The sequence below is a fragment of the Exophiala aquamarina genome (genome assembly GCF_000709125.1).
Source record: "Exophiala aquamarina CBS 119918 chromosome Unknown aczIA-supercont1.5, whole genome shotgun sequence".
Classification (NCBI taxonomy): Eukaryota; Fungi; Ascomycota; class Eurotiomycetes; order Chaetothyriales; family Herpotrichiellaceae; genus Exophiala; species Exophiala aquamarina.
In genome coordinates, this window is record NW_013550583.1 from 203,732 (window position 1) to 227,461 (window position 23,730).

At 49.5% G+C, this 23,730-nt stretch overlaps 7 protein-coding genes across 7 annotated transcripts; 5 read left to right on the top strand and 2 right to left on the bottom strand.

Moving 5' to 3' along the window:
* Positions 1–136: 136 nt before the first annotated feature.
* On the top strand, positions 137–2,350 carry A1O9_06747 (uncharacterized protein; the record flags this gene model as incomplete). Its single annotated transcript, XM_013403695.1, has 3 exons — positions 137–1,047; positions 1,097–1,380; positions 1,434–2,350. 3 exons carry the CDS (start codon positions 137–139, stop codon positions 2,348–2,350), a joined length of 2,112 nt encoding a protein of 703 aa, XP_013259149.1.
* Positions 2,351–3,103: 753 nt separating this feature from the next.
* On the top strand, positions 3,104–5,314 carry A1O9_06748 (uncharacterized protein; the record flags this gene model as incomplete). Its single annotated transcript, XM_013403696.1, has 3 exons — positions 3,104–3,279; positions 3,359–5,045; positions 5,123–5,314. The coding sequence occupies 3 exons, from the start codon at positions 3,104–3,106 to the stop codon at positions 5,312–5,314; spliced, it is 2,055 nt and encodes a 684-aa protein (XP_013259150.1).
* Positions 5,315–8,936: 3,622 nt separating this feature from the next.
* A1O9_06749 (uncharacterized protein) lies at positions 8,937–9,248 on the bottom strand (the record flags this gene model as incomplete). Its single annotated transcript, XM_013403697.1, has 2 exons — positions 9,030–9,248; positions 8,937–8,975 (listed from the first exon to the last, which is right to left on the bottom strand). Exons 1-2 carry the CDS (start codon positions 9,243–9,245, stop codon positions 8,937–8,939), a joined length of 255 nt encoding a protein of 84 aa, XP_013259151.1. The 5' UTR covers positions 9,246–9,248.
* A 3,770-nt stretch (positions 9,249–13,018) lies between these two features.
* On the top strand, positions 13,019–14,368 carry A1O9_06750 (uncharacterized protein; the record flags this gene model as incomplete). Its single annotated transcript, XM_013403698.1, has 1 exon — positions 13,019–14,368. One exon carries the CDS (start codon positions 13,019–13,021, stop codon positions 14,366–14,368), a length of 1,350 nt encoding a protein of 449 aa, XP_013259152.1.
* A 747-nt stretch (positions 14,369–15,115) lies between these two features.
* On the top strand, positions 15,116–16,411 carry A1O9_06751 (uncharacterized protein; the record flags this gene model as incomplete). The annotated part of the gene is made up of 1 exon (XM_013403699.1): positions 15,116–16,411. One exon carries the CDS (start codon positions 15,116–15,118, stop codon positions 16,409–16,411), a length of 1,296 nt encoding a protein of 431 aa, XP_013259153.1.
* Positions 16,412–18,014: 1,603 nt separating this feature from the next.
* A1O9_06752 (uncharacterized protein) lies at positions 18,015–18,724 on the bottom strand (the record flags this gene model as incomplete). The annotated part of the gene is made up of 2 exons (XM_013403700.1): positions 18,015–18,223; positions 18,322–18,724. 2 exons carry the CDS (start codon positions 18,722–18,724, stop codon positions 18,015–18,017), a joined length of 612 nt encoding a protein of 203 aa, XP_013259154.1.
* A 3,922-nt stretch (positions 18,725–22,646) lies between these two features.
* A1O9_06753 (peptide-methionine (S)-S-oxide reductase) lies at positions 22,647–23,273 on the top strand (the record flags this gene model as incomplete). Its single annotated transcript, XM_013403701.1, has 1 exon — positions 22,647–23,273. The coding sequence occupies one exon, from the start codon at positions 22,647–22,649 to the stop codon at positions 23,271–23,273; it is 627 nt and encodes a 208-aa protein (XP_013259155.1).
* Positions 23,274–23,730: the final 457 nt, after the last annotated feature.

Consider the following 23,730-nt stretch of genomic DNA (forward strand, 5'->3'; position numbering starts at 1 on the left):
CTGGGTGATCAATCATCGAAACTTCTTAGACGCGAATGACACGCAATCTGGTTCATTGCTTTGGATCTTGCCCAGACACGCGCATAGCACATCTTTCAACGCCATATTCCACTGCTGCATCCTAGTGACATCTGAAATGACTCCACCTGATGGCCCTGGGGCCCATTCTGATGGAAGCGATGAAAGCGATGACAATGCGCAAAATCCGGATCGTTCACCCTCAAGCGCCAAGAAGGTCAGATCTAGCAGAGCCTGCATCGCGTGCCGGCGGATGAAAACACGCTGCGAAGTAGACGAGGCGCTAGGAAATGCTTGTAAGCTATGCATCAGAGCCAGAAGGCAGTGCGTGATGCAGTCAATTCCCAGACGTCGGAAAAGGAAGACTACGGAAAGAGTGGCCGACCTTGAAAAGAAAATCGAGCAATTGACCACACTTTTGTCCGCAACAGAAGCAAATTCAAATAATGAGACCCCGAAATCCGGTGCAGGAAGTGTTCCGACAGCCAGAGAATCGGGCTCAGAGTCCGATCCCTCTTCGGAGACCCTTATTGATCGAGCCTTGAATCGTGGACTCCTCGACTGGCAAACAATAAGCACAGCTTTTGATCGCTTCCAATACCAGATGTGTCAGTACTTTCCATTTGTTGTGTTTCCATCCAAAACCGACCCTGCCGTCCTCAAGGAACAACAGCCGCTTCTCTTCTTTGCCATTATAAATGCAGCAATCGCTTCCGTCCATAGTCCATCGAAGTCAGCGCTTGCGGATATGCTTTCTAAAGACCTTGCTCTAAGGATCATGTACAGAGGAGAAAGAACTCTCGAGCTCATCCAAACGCTTCTTGTTCATTTCTGCTTCTACGCACGACCGAGGCACACGCGGGAGCTCAATTTCAATCAGATGATTCACATCGCAAGCACAATGGCATTAGATGTCGGTCTCGGGCGAAGATCGCACAACTCCGTGTCGTCAAATAACCCAGGACAGCATCAACTGGAATCTCTGGCTAGCCGTAGAGCTTGGTTGGGGTGCTATTATTCCGCCACAAGGTAAGAAAGGGCAACCTCCGAGTTAGCTGAATGAACTGATCGTGGCTAGTGTTTCTATCGCGTTACGACATCCAGCATTTGTCCGTTGGTCAATTTATATTGAGGAATGCCTTGATGTTCTGTCATCAGATCCAGCAGCTCTGCCAAGCGACAAGTGGTTGTGTGATCTTGTACGCCTCCAGCATATATCTGAGGACGCATCCATTGTCTTTTCGATGGATGATCCCGGCTCTACAATAACACTCCGCGATGTCAAAGTTCAATATCAAATAGGAGGCTTTCGTCAGCAATTGGAGCGCTGGCGCCGGAATTCAGGCTCCGACATTACAAAACGTGAGTTCCCAAAAGACTCTATAGTATGTCCATTTCTGACAGCATTTCCTCAGCCTATGCACGTCATGTCGAAGCAATCACTGCCCTATTCATTCATGAGCTTGCTTTACACTCTGAACACAACATTGATGAGCTTCGTGCTCCATTACGACCAGTTCATGCTGTAGCCGCGGCATCAGCGGCATCAGCTGATACTTTGGTTGCGTCATTAGAAGACTTACATTTTGCGCCTGCTAGGATAGAGTCTCTGCTCAACTGTCTGAGCGCTATCCATGCGATTTTCGATGCCTTCCTCTCCATGGACCTTAGCACATTATGCGTCCTACCGAACCTCTATTTTGTCCGCACGGGATATGCCGCAAGAGCGCTCCGAAAGCTTCTGACTATATGCGAGGCCCAAGCCCGGGCAGGCGCCCAATTTCGAATTGATGCCAAGGATTTGAAATTTGTTGAATATATGACATTTTTGGTCGATACATTCAGGAAGGTCCATGCTGCGAACAACTCACAAGTTGCGCGAGCATTTAGCGTCGTGCTTGGACAGATGAGAGCACAAGCGATGAAAGAGCCGAGCATTTCTGCAGGAGTTGGCGTGTCTGAAGACCCGGCAAACGAGACAGGTCCGAGAACAACAAAGCCCCGTATGAATTCACTGCCCACGCCACAGACTCTGTCGTCGAATAGTCTCCCTCAAGATCATGCACTTTCTGCCTATCCCACAAATCAGATGCCTTTTTTGCCTTCCAGTCATGCGACCAGCATACAGCCGCACCTACAAGTGTTTGACAACCCAAGCAACTTTGAGTCACCGATCAACGTGCCAATTTGGTACCCGAATGAGACAAACGATTCCTACATGACTGGAATTGAGCAATGGTTTGGACAGGACTTCATGTTCGACGGCGTGTCGACTTTTGGGTACGAAGATATAAACTACCCGCCTGTTACAGGAGGATGGCAGCAACCGTAACGCGATCTCTGCAACAGCGTAGTGACAGCCACTATTGCCCGTCATACCTGCACTTATTATCTCATCTCCCATAGGTTAGAGCTCATAGATGACGCTTCGCCTAGGCGATGGGAATCAATATAGCTCGGAAATTGGCGAAATGACGGCAATGCTGAAGTTGAGACTACGATGTAACCACACACTCATACAGTGCACAACCGGTGCTGCAAGCCATCGCTAATTGGCATTCAGGAGATGTATGAGACGAACAGACCGCTGGTCATTGGTGGATCAAAGCAGCCCTTTGGGACTGTGCTCTTGGGCGAGGTTCAACCACGACCCCGCTTTCGCATCCCGCCTTACGACTGCATCATGCACGCTTAAATGTCCAATACCTCAGATGACGAGTAGGGATGCAGCGTTGTATTATTGGTGCCGATAACACATACTAGCCTGTCTAACAAACCCGGGCGTCTTGCTACAGTCACAGAGGTTCCAAAGGCCCACGCTTGACCTGATCAGGAAATCAGAAACTGATCGTCAACAGACGCCCACAGAAGGCCAGCCTGATCACCACAACTACACAAATCAAGAGGACACCACTCATGTGTTCCAAATTTACAGCCGAATGAGAGATTTGAACCATCTGAATATCTCATCTCAATGTATTACAATTTCTTAAATTCTGAAATTGTGTTATCCCATGAGCACAGCCAATGTGGATGGTCATCACGGCCCCGAAATCATCCAGTTGGAGCCTAAATCGCACCGAAGATGGGTGTCAACAATGACTTCCGAACATGGGATCCACAGAAGCCTCGGAGGGCGGAGGCCATCTCTGGAGAAACTTGGGCATCCTTTCGGGCAATGATAACTGACTGGCATGCTCGAGGCCTGACAAAGAAGGAGATTCTCGGGAAATTATCTGTCGAGCACAGCTTCTTCCCTTCGTAAGTTCCGAGAAATGGCTTTGCGCCTCAAGCGCTAAGTTGGTCATTTGACTATCAAAATGTTGTTGACTTCTCAAAGTAAAAGCCAGCTTGTAGCCCGGATGGGGCTTTGGGATTTGCATGTTCATCGAAGGGCTCCTCTAGCCCTCGATCAAAGCGACCTCTCTCTGGACGATCTTTTTACCTCACCTGTCACCTCGGTACCACCATCTCGACCCCCAAACAAGTCGGTGTACGATTCTCGTCTACGTTCATCGAAACTCACGCCTCAATATATGCCAAAGTCTATAAGTGCACCGACTGTGCTTACATTTACGGACAATGTACGGCCTTTCGATCGTTTGACTGTGACAAGTTCTTCGACATCTCTGTCTGCGCAATTTCAGTCTCACCGTTACAATGAAATCTTTCACTCTAGATGGGCACCTACGAATCCAAATGGGGTGGATATATTTATAGATCACCTAAATTCTCTTTTACAATATTTCCCCCAGCGACTACTCTTCCACGATCGATTTTTCGGAGCCGAGGCAATCTGTACAATGGATCAACTGCGAGTGGAAAGACTGCTCAAGTTAGCAAGTTATCTTTCTGCAGGCAACCTCCTGCGCGACTCTTTCGACACATACCTGACCTGTTTTGCAACTACGGTCTTCTACTTCCCGACAGCTCTCTCAACTAGCGAGGATGATTTCCCATATGCGGACGAGCAATTTGCTACTTGGTTATTGCAGAGGATTAGAGAAATTACCAGACACTCTCATATTCTTGGGTTCCTCGTCACCTCCGCTGTCGGGTGCGTGCGTTCCTCGTGCACTCTAGATGATGCAAGTTGCGCTGGCAGGCTATTGCGAATATTGATGAGCATTCTGAGCGAAGGTACTGGCAGATTCTTAGCGCTGTTGACACTGCTTCACCACTATCATCGAGATCTTGAACAATTCTGGTCACCAATTGGATTTGAATGGACCTCTACATCTGCTTGTCATCTTATGCAAGAGAATGTCGCCGAAGATGTGTTCTCTACCCTGATTCCAGATGTCAAAGACAGAGAATTGGTCTTCCTATCTTCCAAGGAGCAAATTGAATTTGCGTTTCCCACAGACAACTTTTGGGTAGGCTCAAAACTTTTCGACATTGCTCATGATAAAATTGCCAGGCAGTTCATCGGCAATGCTTTTATAAGATCAAAAGCCTTTGACCTGCTCGGCTGGTGCAAAATTACCTTCGTCTCAAAGCAAAGGTCGATCGAGGAGAGACTGGTGGAAGTACAGGACATGAAATTGGAGTACGAGGAATTTCAAGACATAGCCTCGCAGTTACTTTTCTGGTGCTTCATACACGAGAAAACATGCAGCAATGGGAGCCCACCACTTGATGAGTCGGCCTATGCCTCGTCAAGCTTCTCACGGTTTGGTATCAACATCCCAGACGCGTTTGCTGTTGTTGCAATCTCTGTAACCAAAAAGGCTCAATGGCCGAAGACTTTTAAAGATCTAGCTTCTGGCACCCTTCAGCCATCAACGCTTCTTACTTGGCTTCTAAAGAGACTCCAGATGCTGATGACCGAAGACGGTATTTTGGAATTCATTTACCGATATTTCAGACGAATGTTGCGCCACCAGTCCGGGGGTGTCAGCAATCTGCTACCCAGTGCTACTTCTACGGGCAGAAGATTCGCTCACATGATGGCCGAGCACTTGTTCGGTAATATTGATGCTAGCTGCGTCCCTACGACCGCCAATGCTTGTACCAATGAAGCGAATGTGAGCTTACAATCAAATGAAGTCGCAATGCTCGACATATATGAGGTTGAGAATGAGCCAACCACTGAAGGTCCTAGCATGCTAGAAGATTCGAGGTACCCGACGGCAACGACAAGGTTGCAGGCTTCGCTTGCGGCGATAGTCGACCCTGGGATCGCCTCTTCATCCTCTTCGATGAGTGGGGAGCAACGAGAGTTTCGCTCCTTAGCTCAGCAGTTACAGCAAAAGACATGGCCATTCTGGCGGACCCTGACCAGTGGGGAGACTGAACGGAGTGCCGATCAAGTCTCTCTCTCGTCCCATGAGAGCTGGCGGTTTGACCAAGTCAGTGGCATGGCTTGAGTCCCGCATGGCCCGGGAAGGTCTCGCATGACCAGCACCTCCACATGCAAGATCCTGAACTGAAGTATCAGGATAGCCAAGGCTCATCTAGGCCAACCCTCAATACTATTTATGCTCCAGGACGAACATGGTTCAATGCTGCAGTCGTCACTGAGCGAACAGATCTCTCTGGAAAGTAGGACCCTGCTCCGGCTGGGAATATAGGGGCTCCGAGCTTGAAATTAAAGTCCCCATGCTCGATGCAGTCACCGTCGGGGTTGACGAGGGTCGAAATCTCTCAGAAATTTTCTCATGATACCAAAGGTACCATGGTCGACAGTACTTCCAATTCCGTGCCAGGGATCATCCTCCGTATTCTGTCGCTTGTCCGACATGATTTGGATTTTGGCATTTACTGATAATGGTTTCATGAGCCAATCATAGCTGCAGTCGTTTCCAGATCGAATGTTTGCAGCCTCAGAGGAATTGTTTGAGCCACATTGGCAAAGACCGATCGTCTGCATGTCAAGCAAGCACTCCGAACAGTACTGCTCTGGCCCAAATTGTACCCCAATGAAAGCCAAACTCATTTCGGTGTTTGACCTGTGCGACAATGTTGCTGATCCCTCGGTGTGTGTCATTCTTGTCCTCGGTAGAAATACTCTTATCCTGTGACTTTGTTCCAAGACTTTTACTGACACTGCCAACCAGCTCGCTTTTCGTTGTCACGGTCGTCTATACAAAGAATCTTTCTATTCTGAGGATAAAATGCGAGGTGTGAACCAAGGTAGCCAGAGAGCGATCAGGAAAGAAATATGTAGACATCGCTTCCTGCACATCTTGCGGAGCTCTTGTCCTACGCACCGCCAATCTCTAAGTCGTATATTCGCCCATTTGTTATTTCTAGATTCAGATTAGAGTGGGGAAGACGCACCAATAAGCCAGCGGCTCCAGCATGATGCCAGCAGATGAGATGGAAGTAATCCGTGAGGATCAGATCACATTTTTGAAGTAATTCTCCGCCATCCTTGGAACTTTGGAGCTATATTACCTCGCAATTGGTGCAGACGAACGTCTAGGAAGGCAAGCTACTTGTATGTATGGGACTTCAGGTCCTCGCCGACCTCCTACAAATGGCCAGATATGGAAATCCAAATCGAGAGCTTGTGCGCCTGAGCTGCCCTCAGAAGCTGCTCATGCATAAAAAAGATTGCGATTGAATTGGATTGGATTGGACAGCAGCAGGGTTCATGCTCGTCGTAGTTGAAAATCTAGGCGTGCCCGGGGAACCTGTTAGTCCCAGTCAAGTGGCGTTAAAAGCGCAAACAGGAAATCCGAATCCTAGAGTTGGCAAGATGCCAGGCTGGATGCTCGGCATCCGTCGAGATTCACCACCTACACACTGCGATGAGTCGTATGTTCATCCAGCAACTAGAACCAGTATAGGTACGTTTCTCGAAGCGGGACTCAAAAAATAAGCACGTCCTTTCCAGGCTTGTACATGAAAAAAAAAAAGAGCGGACACCGTCGTCGGTGTGAGGAAAAGCCAAGAAGATTTCAGGCCGCGGAGGGAAATACTAATGGGGACCACCTCGCGTTGTTTTTTTGGGGTCACACATTACTATTACAAAGACATAGATTACTCGATTATGCGGCAATTTGGCGTGTATGCTCCTGAAAGAATTTAAGACTGTTGGCGTCCAGCTCCGCTGGATTATCGGAAATGGTTGCATCCATCTTTGTCTTCGTGTGAGGTATGATTCGTCAAACGTTGAGCGACGTCTGCCTCCTACCAGTTTTTACTACTCGATCTCTTCTATCCTTGCATGAATGTCCTCCCAGATTACTTGGGATATTTAGTACCTCGAATTTTCCTTACTGTCGAAGAGCCCATAACATGCTATTTAAAGTCTTCTTTGCGAATAATTGATGGGTCCTTGGGGTCTTCTGGCTTGGAGTTCGAGGATCTAGAGAAATCACATTGGCACCGGTAATGACCTGAGTTGTGTGTCAAGAATGGCTCGAAGTTCAGTATATCTTGAAATAATGGATCGATCCTCAATAGCCAAGTATCCTCTGGAACGGAACCCTGCTCTGGGTCAATCTACAAGGGAAGTAATATATTTCATTTGTACAGGAGGCTTGGTCGGGATTATTGCACTCATTTCCTGGAAAAACGAATGGCCATGCGCCGAGGATTGGACTTGTTGGAGATGCCTGGCTAACATGGCCCTCTTATATGGAATTTATCTAAACTCCGTAAGATGCAGGCCGTCTCTCTTATTATTGCTCACGGATAACACGAAATGATAACGAAAGTGGCAATGGCAAAGTATTGGACGATTCATCCAATCACTACAGGTACGTGGCCTGATGGTGTTTCTCGTTGGCCAACTGTTACCGTTGTCAGCCTCTGCGTAGATATCATATCATGTCTATCGGATCAGCGCGTTCAGTGGGTTCCAGCCCCAAATTCCAGCCTATAGGAAGGCTTCGGAATATTGTCGAGAACGAGCATATCTGCTCGTGCGACTCCGAGTGCCTTGCATCCCAGCGGGTGACATGTGTGGGGCTGTGTCGGACTCGTGTCGAAAGAAGGGAGGGGAGCGGGAGGGGGAGGGGAATACGTTCGTGCTGGGAATTTCGACCCTGTCAATCGTCATCAAGATAGTCTAGTAAATATGCCACCCCGCCGCCCCCTTTCTTTCATCCTGTGAGATTCGAGGCGAAGACAACCAGCTCAACTTTCGAGTTCCGAGTTCGTGCAAATGAAATCCCCGAGGGCCAATCAATACATCGTCGGGCCGAGTCGCAGCAGCAACCGAGAAGTCGACCCCAGGTCCTCGGTATGATCTCTCGGTTGTGGGGACGCTTCGCTGGAACATGGTTCGCAGAGGAGTTCGTCTATTGCAGCAAAACGCAGACGCGGGACGGCGCGCACGATAATCATAGACGAAAGTGGCACTACAACTACCGATAAGATTGAAGACGCTGGAGAAAGAGGGCACCACACTCAAGGCACACGAACAAGGTTGGCCTGCAAAGAGAGGATTTTATTGGGCGGACGATAATCAACCCGTCCTGGAAGAAAACCAATAAACAAATCCTATTCGGGTTTGATTCCATGTCCCGTATTCTTGAGGCCCCACTTCAGCCTGTGCTCATTCTCTAGCGGCCCGATTGGCGTCTTCTGGAGTACCCATTCCTCCGAATAACCAATGTTCGGGTACTCTGATGGTAACCCCCCGAAAGTCTGATCCTTCACTCCTCGATAGAGGGCGTAGATGCAAAGACTTCCTTAATACCTGCAGCACTTCTGTGTGCCCAAAGCTTGTGAACTCCTGCGTGGACAGATCTGATATAAGAAAAAAGAACAAGGATATCCAGCGTGCTTATCTTTGACTCGGAACAATGTCGACGAGGTCGTTGGGGGGAGAAAATCGTAGATCAAGTAATGCCGTCAGTGGTTGGTGGTAAGATACATACGTGAATAGAATGCTTTGCGAAAAATCGACCAGGCTTAAGACTTTTGCTTGCAACGACGAATGATACTGGTAATCAGCGTATAGATCAGTTGCCAAGCTTCAGGAATTGGTGGAGGCCAACGTTCTGAACGAGGACAGGTTGCTCGGCCTCTTCGGTGGCTGTGATCTCGATATCGACGTCTTCAGTAGGAGACTGAACAATCTCATTCTCCACTGGCAGTGTTGGCTCATCGGCAGTGTTGGAGTCTGCTGTGGCAGTTGAGGACGACCGGCGGGCTTTTTGAACTACAGGCACAATTGATTCGTCGCTATCGGTGGTGGAAAAGGGAGAGATTACGGCGACCCGGTGGATAGCTGGGATAAGGCTAAGGAAGTTGTTGACTGGCGAAGACATATTGATGTTGTGGTAAGCCGGATCTTATTCCGAAGGGAGTATTGATTATTAAAAATATCCAGTGTGATGAAAATAGGAATGGATCGCCAAAGCGAGGAGACAAAGAATTCGGCGATGAGGTAGTTTTATAAGGTCGGTGGCTTTGTTGGATGGGGTGACGCAAAGACCAGGTGATTATCGATAATTTGCCTCGGTGATGCAGATGTCACGGGTTGGATTTAAGCCTTGAACAAGGAATTCTGCTTAGTCTGATGGTCTCACGGGCTTAAAAACCAAAAATAATTTTGTGTTAGGGTGCGATTTGTTAGCTTCAAGTAAAGAAGGAAGTTAGATTTGACTACCCGTGAGGAAAGATTGGGAGGGGTTCTGGTGTATTCTTATAGACTTGGAATCCTACCTTGATATAGGAGCAGCTATCCTGACGTGATCAGTGCCGCCCACGACAACTTACCTTAGTACGAGGGGGTGCGAGGTACACTCGGTCCAAAACAATACCCTTGTTGATCACGGGTAAAGTCGGTAGGATTGATTGGCCGTCCCACATTACAGGTCTGTGGGAATGCTCATTAACATCTCCGGAAGCCTGAGGGCGAGATGATGTGAGTGGCGGATATGTGCAGGATCTGGAAGTCTAGCCGCAGTCGAGCACGGCTAACCTCGGAAGAGTGGCATGATTGAACTCTGTATTGTGTGCCTGAAACCCCGTAGAGGCTGCAGTAATGCACATGCAATAACCATTCAATGGATCTCTCAAGACTTCATTTCAACAGAAGCATGTTTTGAGAAAGGCCCAGGCATGAGGGTGGCATGGGAGAACATGACTGTGCACGAGTTGGACGGTTGAGAATCTGTTGGTCATAAGGCTTGGTAAGCCCAATGACGGCATGGGTAGTTGCCCGTTGGCCCTTCCAGGGCAAACATGATACGTGGCCAAGGCTAGTGGAGGAGTATCTGGCTGGACTCCCACCTTTTCTTTCTTCCACTATCATGAAGGATACGAGGAAGCAAGCGCCTGCATCCCAACCTTTGGGTCTTAGATCAAGGCACAGCCAGCCAACATCCCACGGAATGTAGCGGATGGTGAATGGAAGGACTGAGGACACTCGGTGAGAGTACTTAGCGGTGACGACTCTGAGACAGTTGGGTCAACCATATTGGAGAGACTGGTCTGATCCTTCAGTCCGGACCTGTACAGAACTTGATGTACCGTGGATAATGTGTCACCGAGACAGCCAATCGAGGCACGTGTCCACCTTATAGGTGGTCTGTGAATGAAAGAGGGTTCTCCATTTGACCCCGTGCCTGACTGAGGCTGTAGGCGGTGAGTATTCTAGATGCAGTAGAGGAAATTGCAGTTATATTGAAAAGTTAGACAGGAGAAGACCTGTTAAGAATGAAATGCGTCTAGGGGAGAGATAAAGCGTGTGTTTGGTGCCGAAGTCGGATGGTGCATTATTTTCTTTGTGGCCTTGGCGTGAGTGTGTACGAGTAACTCTCGCGCGTGCAACCCTTCCTGCCTGGGTACGCGTAACACCCGACGAAGTCGGAGGCTGCCTTGTTGACAGCTCAGCATCGAAGGCTATTTCATCATCAATCATACCCTTGCTCGCATCACACCACCAACTACTAGGTATGCTTGGGAGATACTGAGAGTACGAGATATCATAGTCCTCACGGGTGCAGGATCCGCCTCGCTTTCAGCGTTACGGTCGTGCACTTCACTACTCCCACAATGTTCATCGACCATGCCGTTCCAGACCGCATCCATAACGTTTGGAAAGACATTGTCGATCTATGTGATGCTACATAACATTGCCGGTTCAACCGATCAAAGTGGGCTGAGAGCCTGGTAGACGCCGTTATCCGCATCCCCGAGACCAAGGTCAATGCGACCTAGTGATGACCGCTGTACAGAAGCAGATGATTGACCGTCCAGAACGGCCTATGCATGGACGATTCGCAACTGCCGCAGCAGATATAAATCATCTTGCCTCTTACTTGTTGCTTTTTCCTACGGCAATACCGCCCGTCTGCTCACTTACTGAAGCCTCTGTCTACTGCATTTCTTCGACGTCAAGAAGAAAACCAGGGGTTTGCCGCAGAGATTGCCTTACTCAGACGCCCTGCAACCTTCCTGTGAGACAGATACTATTAATTGATAAATAACCTATACCCTAATCCTACTGCCAAAGACAGGCCGCGCAACGGTGCCGTCAACCTGCATGTGTGCAGCTTGTCCGCCACTGTGCAGGGCATGGCATATGGGTCCCGTGAGCACACACCAATATGACATTCTTCTGCCCCAGGGATGTTGACCCTTGATGGCCTCTAATTTATCGCCTCCTCGCATGAATGCCTGTCGCTCTTTGCAGTATGAATATATCACATTCAGATAGGAGTACTTCTGCTTCGGAAGCAATCTCGAACCCTTGATCAAAATATGATGAGTCTAAAATGGCTGTAACCGTTGCGGGAGAGGAACGGTCCCCGGCGGCGAGGCATATCCCTACAAACCAGGAAGATGTAGCCGGCATACAGTTACCACATGAAGCTCTCCACCTCGAATAAGAGAGCTCATCAGTTTTGTTGAACCAGCGAATGTCGATATGCTGTCGTATACGGTGATCATATTTTCGTGCCTTTTGTCTAGCGTGTTCTGAATCGAAGCGCTGACATATTAATAAGCCGTCTCCCTGACCAGGCGATTCCCTGATCACCATCATCATCAATTATTCCGTTTGAGAACAGCTTTCAGAAACTTCCTCAAATCGTGGTAGGTAGACCCAATCCTCTCTGTTATTTTCTATACGTTGACCCCTGCTTGCAAGATAAATTCCAGTCACCAACCGCACGAGTCACTGCCAGGAAGATGTGTACAATTGTCCGTATCACCTACGTGAAATGCAAGGCTCCAGATGGACCACATAAAGAGACGGCGACAAGTTTCTGCTGCGAAGACCGTAAAGGTGACGACCACCAAGAAAAGCAAAAAACAGTATTGGATGGAAATATCTGTTTAGTGTGTCATCCTGAGGCGGCCGGAAAGCCAGGATCAACATCAAACAAATATAATTGATATCAATCGGCACGGCGAGGGGCTCCGATGGATGGCAAACGCAGCCTCGTACACATACACCTACTCCTCACTTACCGTTCAAGGACTTCCGAGGAATGCGGCTGCTTTCCGTGGTGGTTGACGACAGTTTCCAGACTGAGTGAATTTTGTGCCACTGATTTTCGGAAAAGACCACCGAATAGGCAAGCATTTCGATTTTTAACCATTTAGTTTTGTATGGTGGGCTCGAGTCACCATTTGAGGCTGGGGATTCCAGAGCCTGGTCTAATTGACTTCACTTAATGGCATCATCATTCTTCATTAGTAGACTTGCTGTCCTGAAACGAGGCCTCTCACAGTAAATGAGATATGGTGCTAGCCTGATCTTGGCAGGATGTCCCCTCTGCGTGTCCTCGAGCTTGCTTTCATTTCAGAGATACGGAACCAGATTACCCTGACAGATAATATCCTATCCGCACCAAGATTAAAACTTGCCGTTAATGGATCGCTGGACAATCCTATCTCCGTAGTGCTTGGTAGATGCCGCGACGAACTTACTACATAGATGCTCCTCCTCTCCGGTCGTTGCCAAGCCGAGGTAGTGACGCGACCGCCCATGTTGAGCTAGCCTCTTCTAACAGCTCCGGTGGCGATCCCAAGGAATTTATGCTCCTCTTCAAACGATCCAGTTCCTCCTCGCTTCCCAGGTTGCATAACAATGTCAGTGGACATTGACTGGAACACGATCACATCTGGTCCCGATGGGGCTGCGCTTGCTGAGAAGATTCGAGATTTTATGCACCAGAAATTCCAACAAGTGACCTTGCCTCGATTCATCAATTCAGTTCATGTTCATTCCTTCGATTTCGGAAGTACCTGCCCGGAGATTGAGATAAAAGACGTGTGTGACCCAATGCCCGACTTCTACGAGGATGAGGATGAGGATGAGGACGAGGACGAGGACGAGAACGAAGACCAAAGTCTCCGGGCCCAAGAGAGCCCCGGAGACTTCGCCTCAGCCTCAGCCTCCGCAATTAACCCCAGTGGTGACTTCGACTCTGTCGAAGCGGATCCGACACTTCGAGGAAGATCACATCCACGACCGCAGCTTGCAAATGTTACGACGAGAGCTGATTCTGCTGCCCATGCACTATCACCGACTGCGAGAGACCACCATGGCATAAGCGCTGACCCAATATCCGGCCCGTTCCCTAGAAGCACCACCCCTGGCATACCTGGGGGCACCTCGAACTTGAGCTATTTCCACTTTCCTGCTGGTGGCTTATCTGGAGCACAGACACCTCTAGCTGCTGTTGCAAGTGGATCACCCTTTACTCCCCGACCATGGCCCTACGATTTTGGGCATGGTAATATGCACACAGTACAAGGGAATAGACCTACAGGTGCCGGAAAGGCCGAACGATCCATTACCTCTCGTGACGATCCCTCAACCAGACCTTCGACCGCAACTAGCATATCATCGCCTCGTAATTCAGATTCAGGACTGCCCTCACCTCAATTTGGTTATGTCTTACATGGCCAGGGAATCAATGGCGCCGAGCATGGCCTTGACGCAGACACCCCGCTCTCGCCCTTGGGAATTCACAGTAGGCAACCGTCGGATCTGCAAGTTGTTACGAGGGTCAAGTATTCTGGAGACGTGCGTATGACCCTCACAGCAGAAATTCTGCTCGATTACCCAATGCCAAGTTTCGTTGGAATACCTCTCAAGCTAGCCATCACAGGCATGACATTTGATGGGGTGGCCATTATTGCTTTCATCAAGAAGAAGATGCACTTTTGCTTCCTTGATCCAGAAGATGCAACTGCCCTTCTTGGTGAGGCTCCCGTAGACGTCCGGAAGGACAAGGGCTCCAAGGATGGCTTCAAGGCTGCCTCTGCAGGACTGCTGCAGGAGATCCACGTTGAGAGTGAGATTGGTAGGCAGGAGGATGGCAAACAGGTTCTCAAAAACGTTGGGAAAGTAGAGAAATTCGTTCTTGAACAGGTCAGAAAGATCTTCGAAGAAGAATTTGTCTTTCCCAGCTATTGGACTTTCCTGGTCTAGAGCCTTGACGCTTCTCAACTACAGATCGCAGTTGGCTCACACCCCCTCTGCAGCTTGTCCGACCCGAACAGATGACCCTCATTCATGCTGACGAGACCTCCACTCCCACATCCAGTCTTGATGACACGTCAGTTGAAATGTTTGTCATTCAAGGCATGCTGTTAGTGGCAGTGGAGTCTACTCTGTACTGAATGATCGCCGTCATCTTTGCTACGGAACAGCTCTTCAGTGGCTGGTTGGCTGTCATCATTGTGCCCGCCATCGACTGGACATCTTACTAACACTAGCCCCTACTGATCTACAGGTGTGCCCTAAGTAAGATATCAGTCACGGAATCTTGATTGCTGCACTCATACACCGAGTCAATCAGATCACAAATATGTGGGAACCTCAAGGCTGTGGTCTTGCTCCATGCCAGCTTGATAATGAAAATCTGGGGAGCCAATGTGTTCCCCGTGCAAGAGGCTATTGTGAACCGGACTTCATGTGAAATATCATTCCGTGTCACGGCTGGCCTTAATTCAAAGAATGTCACCGCAGTCGTTCAAATTATTGAGCCAGCTCTAAATACTTGCCATGCTACGGAAGAAAACCTAGATGACGTTGACTCCTTGGCGCGGAAGGAACATTTAGACACCTGAGAACGAGTATCAACAGCCACACCTGGAAACCTACAGCTGCTCTGACCAGTCACCTGTACTACATTTAGTACTTAGGAAGTTCCGAGCGTACCTCAATCCATTGAAAATGAGGCGCTTCAACCAGATGATTCGAAATGCTCGACACGAGAGACCTTGGCAAAGCGGCCCCCAGCATGCACCCACGCCTAATGCACCTCAGGCACCTACTGCTAATCCGGTGCAACCGCCAGCGCCTCAGTCGAGCATTTCGATGGCATCCACCCCTGGTGGTCCAACGTTGAATATTGCCTTACAAAACCAGACAGCATCCACATCTGTCTATGCATACGTCACCGGTAGAGCGATAGAGAACAACAACGCTTTATTCCTTCTACTTGCCGATGGCCATACTCCTTATTTTCCACCCTCTCCTGCAGCGATCGGTACTGGCATCGCTGAAAATACCGCCATTGCATTGGGCGCTCCAGGGAATACTGTGACGGTAAAAATTCCTCACATTGCTGGTGGTCGGATATATTTCTCAATTGATACGCCGTTGACGTTTTTCCTTAACCCTGGCCCGGCTCTGGTCGAACCTTCTGTCACCAATCCATCCGACCCGAATATCAATATTGACTGGGGCTTTGCAGAATTCACATTCAACCATGATCAACTCTATGCTAATATTAGCTATGTCGACTTTGTCGGTCCACCAGTTGCACTGGACCTCACAACATTCGGTGGACAAACGCAGCACATCTCCGGAATGCCAGTTGACGGCATCGACCGTGTCTGCGACGGCCTTCGCGCACAACACGCTGAAGACGGCAAAGGCTGGGACAAGCTGATCGTGACACACAATGGGCGGAACTTTCGCGCTCTCTCACCCAACCAAGGCATGGTGCTCCACCCAGAGCTATTCGCGGACTACTACGACGAGTATATTAACCACACCTGGAAGAAATACTCCTCGCAGGCCCTCACCATCGACACGCAGGCGAGTTTCGGCAAAATGTCAGGCAAAGTCTCTTGGGACGGGGACGCCGGTGGCAAGATCTCCTTTGGCGGAGCGCGGTTCTCAAAACCTACCACCAGAGATATCTTTGGCTGCTCTAGCGGCCCATTTCAGACGGGGGCCAGCGCGAAGACAAATACCATCATCCCTCGCCTTGCCGCAGCGTTCAATCGGTCGACTCTCTTGGTGGCTGACTCGTTCCCTGCGGACAAGAGTCTCTACTATAAACACAGCGTGACGAACCATTATTCGCGGATTGTGCACGAGGCTAACTTAGACGGCAAGGGCTATGCTTTTCCCTATGACGATGTACAGCCTAGTGGTGGTCCAGATCAGTCCGGTGAGGTACATGCGGGAGATCCGAAGCTTTTCACGGTTACTATTGGGGGTAGGAATGCGAGACCTTGAAGATGATTTCGGCGAGAGAGGTGTAGAGAAGTTCATCCTGAATTGAAAGTTATATGAGACAGGATTGAGGAAGCGGTAGGACAGATTCTGAAACGCCAGGGTACAATCAATAAAAGAATGATAAGATCTTGTAGGATAGATAAGCTATGTAAATGTATGGGTTATCACCTCTTCCCGAGCGCTTCCCACCTTATCGGCCGGATAGACATATATAATTTTGCCTGCTTGTGTGCGGCAAAACAAGCCTATATATTCTCGAGTCCTTGCTCATGTGCGGCAATGCGATTCCAGAAACTCCCTGACCGTGACAGCCTGGATTTCGGGGAGCCACTCATCCAGAGGCTTGACTCCGGGCTCTGGTGTCAAGTGCATCTCGCCCAGGGTCAGCTCCAGATCGTACTGGGCAAAGAGCCTCGTGCGGGAGTCCGGGCTCTGCAAGCCCTGCTGAATATCATCGGCCGCAATCGCGCGCGACCTCAAAGTTCGCAGCCGTGACGTGCTCGGCAATCTGGAGGATCTCATTGAAAGAACAGACGTCGCCGATGATGTATGAGACGCGGTCTCATTTCGGCAAGACTAGGGCTTTTACAGCAAAAGCCGCCACGTTCTGGACACGCGTTAAGGTGAGTTTGAGTTTCGCGTTCACGTCTAGCATTACGCTGGCGGTGCAGCTGTCGACGTCGAGTTGTCGACGTCTAGCGGGACTTCTTTGAAGCCTGGGCGTAGTCGATGTCCGTGACAGCACCGCGAGCGTAGATGTTGGTCGGTTTACACGCCACAGTAAAACCGCGTGACTTCGAGACCGGACCGAGGGCACTGCGGCCAGACGAGTTCCTTGAAGGCGTAGATCTCGACCGTCTTGTACGCAGGAAACGACCACTCGCTGGGCGTGAGGCGTTTTACTCCTGCCTTCTGGGCGGCTTCGAGGAGCAGTAGGTCCAGATAGACACCGGTTGTCCATGCGAAGAGGCAGCTGTAAATCGCTCCCACTTGGTGTTCTCGGAGGAACGCGACGAGGGATGGAATAGTTGATCATCTTCGGTAGGAGTTCCTCTCGATGTTCTGGAGGAGATACAATCCGTGATTGAGGAGGAATTCAGACGGAAAGGGTATTCCGATAGCACCCTTTCTCGGAACCATTTTTGGGCGACCGCATGCCGAGAGGTATGGACCCTTGACAGCAGGATTGTGGCGCCATAATGCCTTGTAAACGTTGCATTGGAGTGTTTGAGCCATGTGGTTGTCAAGGTCTCTTACCTAGTTACTACTGGTGATGGACCAGAGAAGCTTGATGTGAAGGGTAAACCCGGATGTTAAGAGTAAATTGAACATTCAAATTAGTATTGAAATATCTTTCAGACCGAAAAAATTCACGTGGACCATAATTTGATCTCTTACAAGACTGGACGGAAAGGAGAAAGCAGGTATTTGGACACGCTTAATTTGGTGTTCATATTCGCTCGATTGAATCTGTGTATCAATCTCGTAACCCCAGGTCTCACTTCCGAGTCGGGAGTTCAGGAATATCTATCCTTTTAAGGAGACAAAGTACTTCACTCCCGGAAATGCTCAAATTCTGTTCCAAAATTATCGTTGAATAATTTTAGTTCTTGGCACCGTGGACAAAGACACGCTCCTCAAGTGGCTTGAATGACTTCTCGCCAGGCTGGCCAGCGGGCTTGCCAAAAACAAGTTGTGCCTTCAAGCTCCATTTGGGGTCGACATTCCAGGTGGAGGCAATCTTTTGATCAATCAGAGGGTTGTAGTGCTGGAGGTTAGCACCGAGACCTTCTTGCTCCAAAGCGACCCACACTATCAATCAGGAAAGTCAGTTTAATGTTGGCGATGTAAAAGGATGTCGGGGGAACGGGGGGTACATTATGATGCAATCACGAATAGAAAAAACTTACGGATGTATTGATGAATGGCACTTGTGTGTTCGCTCCACTGTGGGAATTTGTCGGCGTAGAGGGCGTATTGCTCCTGCAACTTGGCAACGTCCGCGGGATCTTCGTAGAACAAGATAGTTCCATATCCGGCCTTGAAGCCGTTGAGTCTCTGCTCAGAGCCAGCCCATGCCTCAGGAGGGGCGACCGCCTTCACTGCTGGCTTGACGATTTCTTCCCAGAGCTTGGTGTGCTCATCGCCCAAGAGCACAACGACACGGGTCGATTGCGAGTTAAATGATGAAGGAGCGTTCTTCACCGTGGCATTCACAATCTCATGGATTTTGGAGTCGGGGATGGTTGATTCGTGGGAGAGTTGATAAAATGTGCGGCGAGACTTGACAGCGTCAAGGAATGAAGAAGACATCTTGACGGATGAAGTGCTGAAGAAGCGAGGCGACGAAATGGATGGATTCTTTTGTTGAGCGCAAGTTGATGGCAGGGAAAGACCAGAGAAGACGGGAGATGAAGCAGTGAGAGAAGCCAGTCGTGGAGCAGATGGGGTTAAATATCTTAGCGGGCTTGACACCACAATGGGACGCATTTTTCAATGTCTTGAGATTCCTCAAGGAACAGTCTAGAAGACGAAAACGACTGTGATATGGTGCGAGACGCCAGTAACGATCGGGACGAAAAGTGGAGGGGCTGTTTATGACGACAGGATTGGAGGGTGTGGTGACGCGAGGCTGGAAGAATTCCGCGATTTGTCAATGTTTTCGCTGGTTGCTGTGTAAGGATAGGATAAGCAACGAGGTACAGGTGTACCACCCTGTACTCCGTATCCCCCATAACCAGAACTACTGGGTGGCACATCCTTTGCGCCCTCGTGCTCAGCTATGTCACTATCCAGCTAAACCACTGTGAGAGAATACTTCTCCAGGCCCACTAGATAGGGGCTCGCTTGGCCCCTTCGGTCCTTTTTGTGGGGCCTACTGCACCTGATGTCCCTGATCTTCGGCAGTTGATCCCTCCCTAAACTAACAACAGTTAAGGCCCTTGCTCTGTTAGGCTTACGCCGTACGGAGTACCTGATGAGCGGCCACCGCGTCGACCAAACAGTCCGAGCATCCGGGCTGGAGACGCTAAAAGGCTACCGCATCTCGGAGTTTCATAACTGGAACGACAACTACGAGTTTGCAGTCAACATTACCAGTCTCACAATCCGAATTTTCGAAAGTACGCACGTATGAAACATGCGATCCTTCGAATTATCTGCTGTGTACTGGGCACTGGACCCCGTCTTCATCCGTACGATGGCAAATGCCTGCGGCACGTGCTGTTTACTCCTGTCACCGGAATAGGTCTTGCTACTTGACAGTCGTTACTGCTCCAACCGCCACTCAATTGCTGTGCAAGAGTCGGAGCGGTGTTACAGAGGTCTTTGGCGGGCTTCACACGTGAGTGACAGATATCAGCTGCCAGGGCGAGACCATGTCCAGGATTGAGCACGTCATCACCGAGTCTGTGGCATGTGCGAACAGAAAGGAGAAGCATATCAGTTACTCCATCTCCCAGACGTTGCTCTAGAATAGAATGCAGGGTTTTCGGCCACTCGAAGCGCTTTACGGACGCCCAAGTCTGGACGAAGGTCGCGACACATGAGACCACCGTGAGGGCCAGGATTATTTGAGCTGTCCAGAACACTGACCATTTTTGGGGACTTCGACGATCTGACCACAACTAACACAAACTAACAGGATGAGACAGGAATAGCTCCTCATAGAGTCCCAAGAGCTTTTCGCCCCAGAACTCGAACTCGTCCAGGTTCAACATACGCGGGCCGACGAAGGGAGCTGAGTGGTGGAACGTTTGCCTATCCTTCTTCAGAAGCTCGTCAGTGTCCCCGTCCCAGTCAGGAAATAGCATGCTGAAGGTAAAGATCGGTTCGCGAAGCAAAGCATCAGGACACGGTGAGTTACTAGCGCGTTCAGTATATCATTGTGTGCTCGCCATTGGAGTATCTCTGTGGCTTACTCTTCTAGATGGCCCGTAAGGCAAGCCTTGAAGGGGTAGACCAGTACTGCCTTGTGCTTCGCACCAATCTCAGATGGCTTTAAAGCGTTGATGTGAAGTCGGGTTTCAAACCACAGACCTTCACCATGAAGCTGACGGTAACCATATAGCTCAGGCGGCTATGATTTGGCTCGAGATCCAGCTTTCGCCTTGGAAACAGCTTGACAATGAAATGTCGCAGCGTGGTTATGTCGTCCTATTCAACCGAGGGCTTGGATGGTATTAAAAGTCTCGAATCCGGGCAGCGTACATTCACCATCAGCCAGAGCCTCAAGCTCAGGTCAATTACAAGGTCCCCTTCATGATGTGACCTTGATACGAAGCGACATCCATCCCGACTGAGAAGTTTGCGAGTCTCCAGCTTGGTGTTGTCCTGCTTTGTATGGAGGATGTTCGCAATATGGATGAGGTCATTGTGGCTCTGGATGAACCCAACATCCAAGAATTGATACAACGCCATTCGATCAGAGATGCGAACACAACTGCTGCAGGTAGCAGCAGATTAAGGGTGTTGATTCTTGAACCAAGTCCTCTACCAAGACCACCTTTGACCGCCTGCGGAAGCACTAGTGGTCAGGCTATCTAGAGACAATTTACCTCTCATTTTGGATTGCCCCCTGTGGCGCTTGGGGAAGCTGCACGAACTCATGTGTGGATTCACGACTTTCCTCGAGACCAGCGGATCGGTCGAAATACTACCTATGCAGATCTGGGCACGATCGCCTTCTCTCTGTTGTGGATGTAGAAAGCCAGTTGCGATAATGTCTGGGCGGTGATAATATGCTGTACAGCCTTAAGTGGCACGCGGGCACGATTTGTCAAGGAGTTGAATCGACTTCACAGCCTCCATGAGCTGTCTGGCTTTCTACGTACGAGGCAATTGGCGCCGCGGTCTGGACCACTGAAGTGATAATAGACGACAATACCAAGTACATAAGGGATTCGGATGTGAAATTGCAAAGAGTCCCTGGTCTGGTAGAAGGCTGCGGGCTTGAAGTCTGCCTTCTCATACCAAAGGCAAGTCCTCCAAGGAGTGATAGACGACGCAGAGGAGGGGGCAGAGACCGCCACCCGGCAAATTGAATGCGAACTCAGCATCATGGCACAAAGGCAACAAGAGCTAAGCATTGGGAGCCCTAGGCCAGTCGACGGGAACATGGCATCAGTATTGAGATCGCGAAGGCTCCGCAAACGATTGCAGCAGAGGCGAAGAAGGATGGCTCGTCGATGAAGACCCTCGCAGTAGTCACTCTGGTTTACCTGCCATGTACGACACTATCGTCAGTATTTGCCATGCCTGATCTTTGACTGGAACGCAGACGATGGAAGGGCTGTGACTCCTAGGATATGGATCTTCTTCTTGTTCGCCGTGCCTTTGACGGCAATTACCATTGGCCTCTAACGCCTATAGCAGACATCGAACAAAACGGAGAGCTGAAGCGACTGACTTGAACTTTGCAAGCACTGGGAACGGGTTACTATCATTGGTAGTAGGTCGAGTCCTAGGAATGAAATGTTTAATCGCAGTCTGGTAGACAGCTGTTTCGAGATCCATTCTTGCGAATCACATCTGGAATCAGACAATGTAATGTTAGGGGCTATGCAGACCTGTGATAACGGTATTCATGTGATTATGGAATCAAGAAGTTTGAACTTTAAAAATAGGTGAGGATTGAGGCTGGGGACCCTCCTGGCGCCAATTGAGAGTTGCATACGTAGTACTTGTGTCCTCGGTACGTTTTTGGTTAAGCAAAAGCCCGGAATCTCAAGCTTTGTAGGGATGGTGTTCTATGTTCTCTACGCAAGCGCGCGTATTATTTGTGCCTTGGGCACGTAATGTATTTGTGTTCTGTAATCCCACTTTATCATCAGCACACTCTGCACGGAGTACGGAGTACTCGGTAGCACATAGTACATAGTAGGGTACAAGTGCACGTACCCATGTCGCCCGCTGTTCGGATCAGCCCCGCTGGTAATTGTAATTGTCATCCCCAAACCCTACACAGCCGAGGGGACTGCTGAATGACGTGATTGATTGGGCTTCTGAACACCCTCGTCAGTTACCGCGAGAACATTCGGACACTCTTTCCTTAGTCGGTGCAGTGGCAATCGGATTGATCTGCCCCTCTGTACGATATTTGTATATATGTCTGTCCTAAAGTTTGACGGCCAGAGGTTCTGCTGTTCGTCGATTTTGTTCTCATCTGTATACAACCGTCAAAGTGTATCTCAATACCACCGCCGTTTTCCTCGCCGTCGTCCTTCTCACTCTCGCCATGGCTTTCCAACTCCCTCAATTTCTCACACGCTTCCTGCGGCCCTTGACAACGTCAGCATCGTTACCCCTACAGCCCGATTCATTGGCGGCCTTGCAATTCCCTCCTAGCTCCCAACGTGCGATATTCGCAGGCGGATGTTTCTGGGGACTGGAGGAATTATATCGTCAGGATTGGGGCCACGGGAAAGGCCTCCTTGACTGCAGAGTCGGATACACAGGCGGCAAAACTGAGGCTCCAAGTTATTACGACGTCTGCTCGGGGCGGACAGGGCATGCTGAGTCCCTGTTGATAGTGTTTGACCCTGACAAGGTCACCTACCGCCAGTTGGTGGAATATTTTTTCAAGATGCACGATCCAACAACGCTCAACCGTCAAGGCGCGGACACCGGTACCCAATATCGTTCAGCCATTTTCGCTGAATCGGACGAGCAATTGAAGATTGCAGAGGAAATCAAAGAAAAGGTGGGCGCCCAGTGGTATAAGGGCAAACCCATTACGACCGAGATTTTGAAAGCAACTCAGTGGTATGACGCAGAGGAAAAACACCAGAAATATCTTATCAAATTTGACGAAGGCTATCACTGCCCGGCGCATTTCGTGCGACCTTTACCAGCTTTAATGTAAAGCACACAGGGTCGCTGTCGGGTCAATTGACTGGGAAGGAGACCTAGTGCATGCACACATCAATTTGAGCAAATGATGTTGTATTTCGAAAGATTGGAACAGCGCATGTTCCAGTATATATTGGGTTATTTGCTTTCAAGCAGTCTATCATTCTGATGTCATACGAAGTAAAATGTGATTGTTCAACTTGAGTCAAACTGCCTGTTGGAGACGAAATAGATTGGCCAACCCTCATGCTTTTGTAAAGTCCCGCAGCAAGGCCCAGCTTCTAGAATAGTCAGTCCTCACTGTCAGACCTTCAATGCCCGTTCGTGCCGAATCTTCCATTCTATATCACGTGATAAAGGCGGTCGGTAGGGGCGGTCCCAAAAAGGGGATGGACCACGTCACGTGCTTGCCCCAGATCACGCCAAGCATTTTCCTCAGAATCTTTGGGCAGCAGAAGCGAATCTGAACC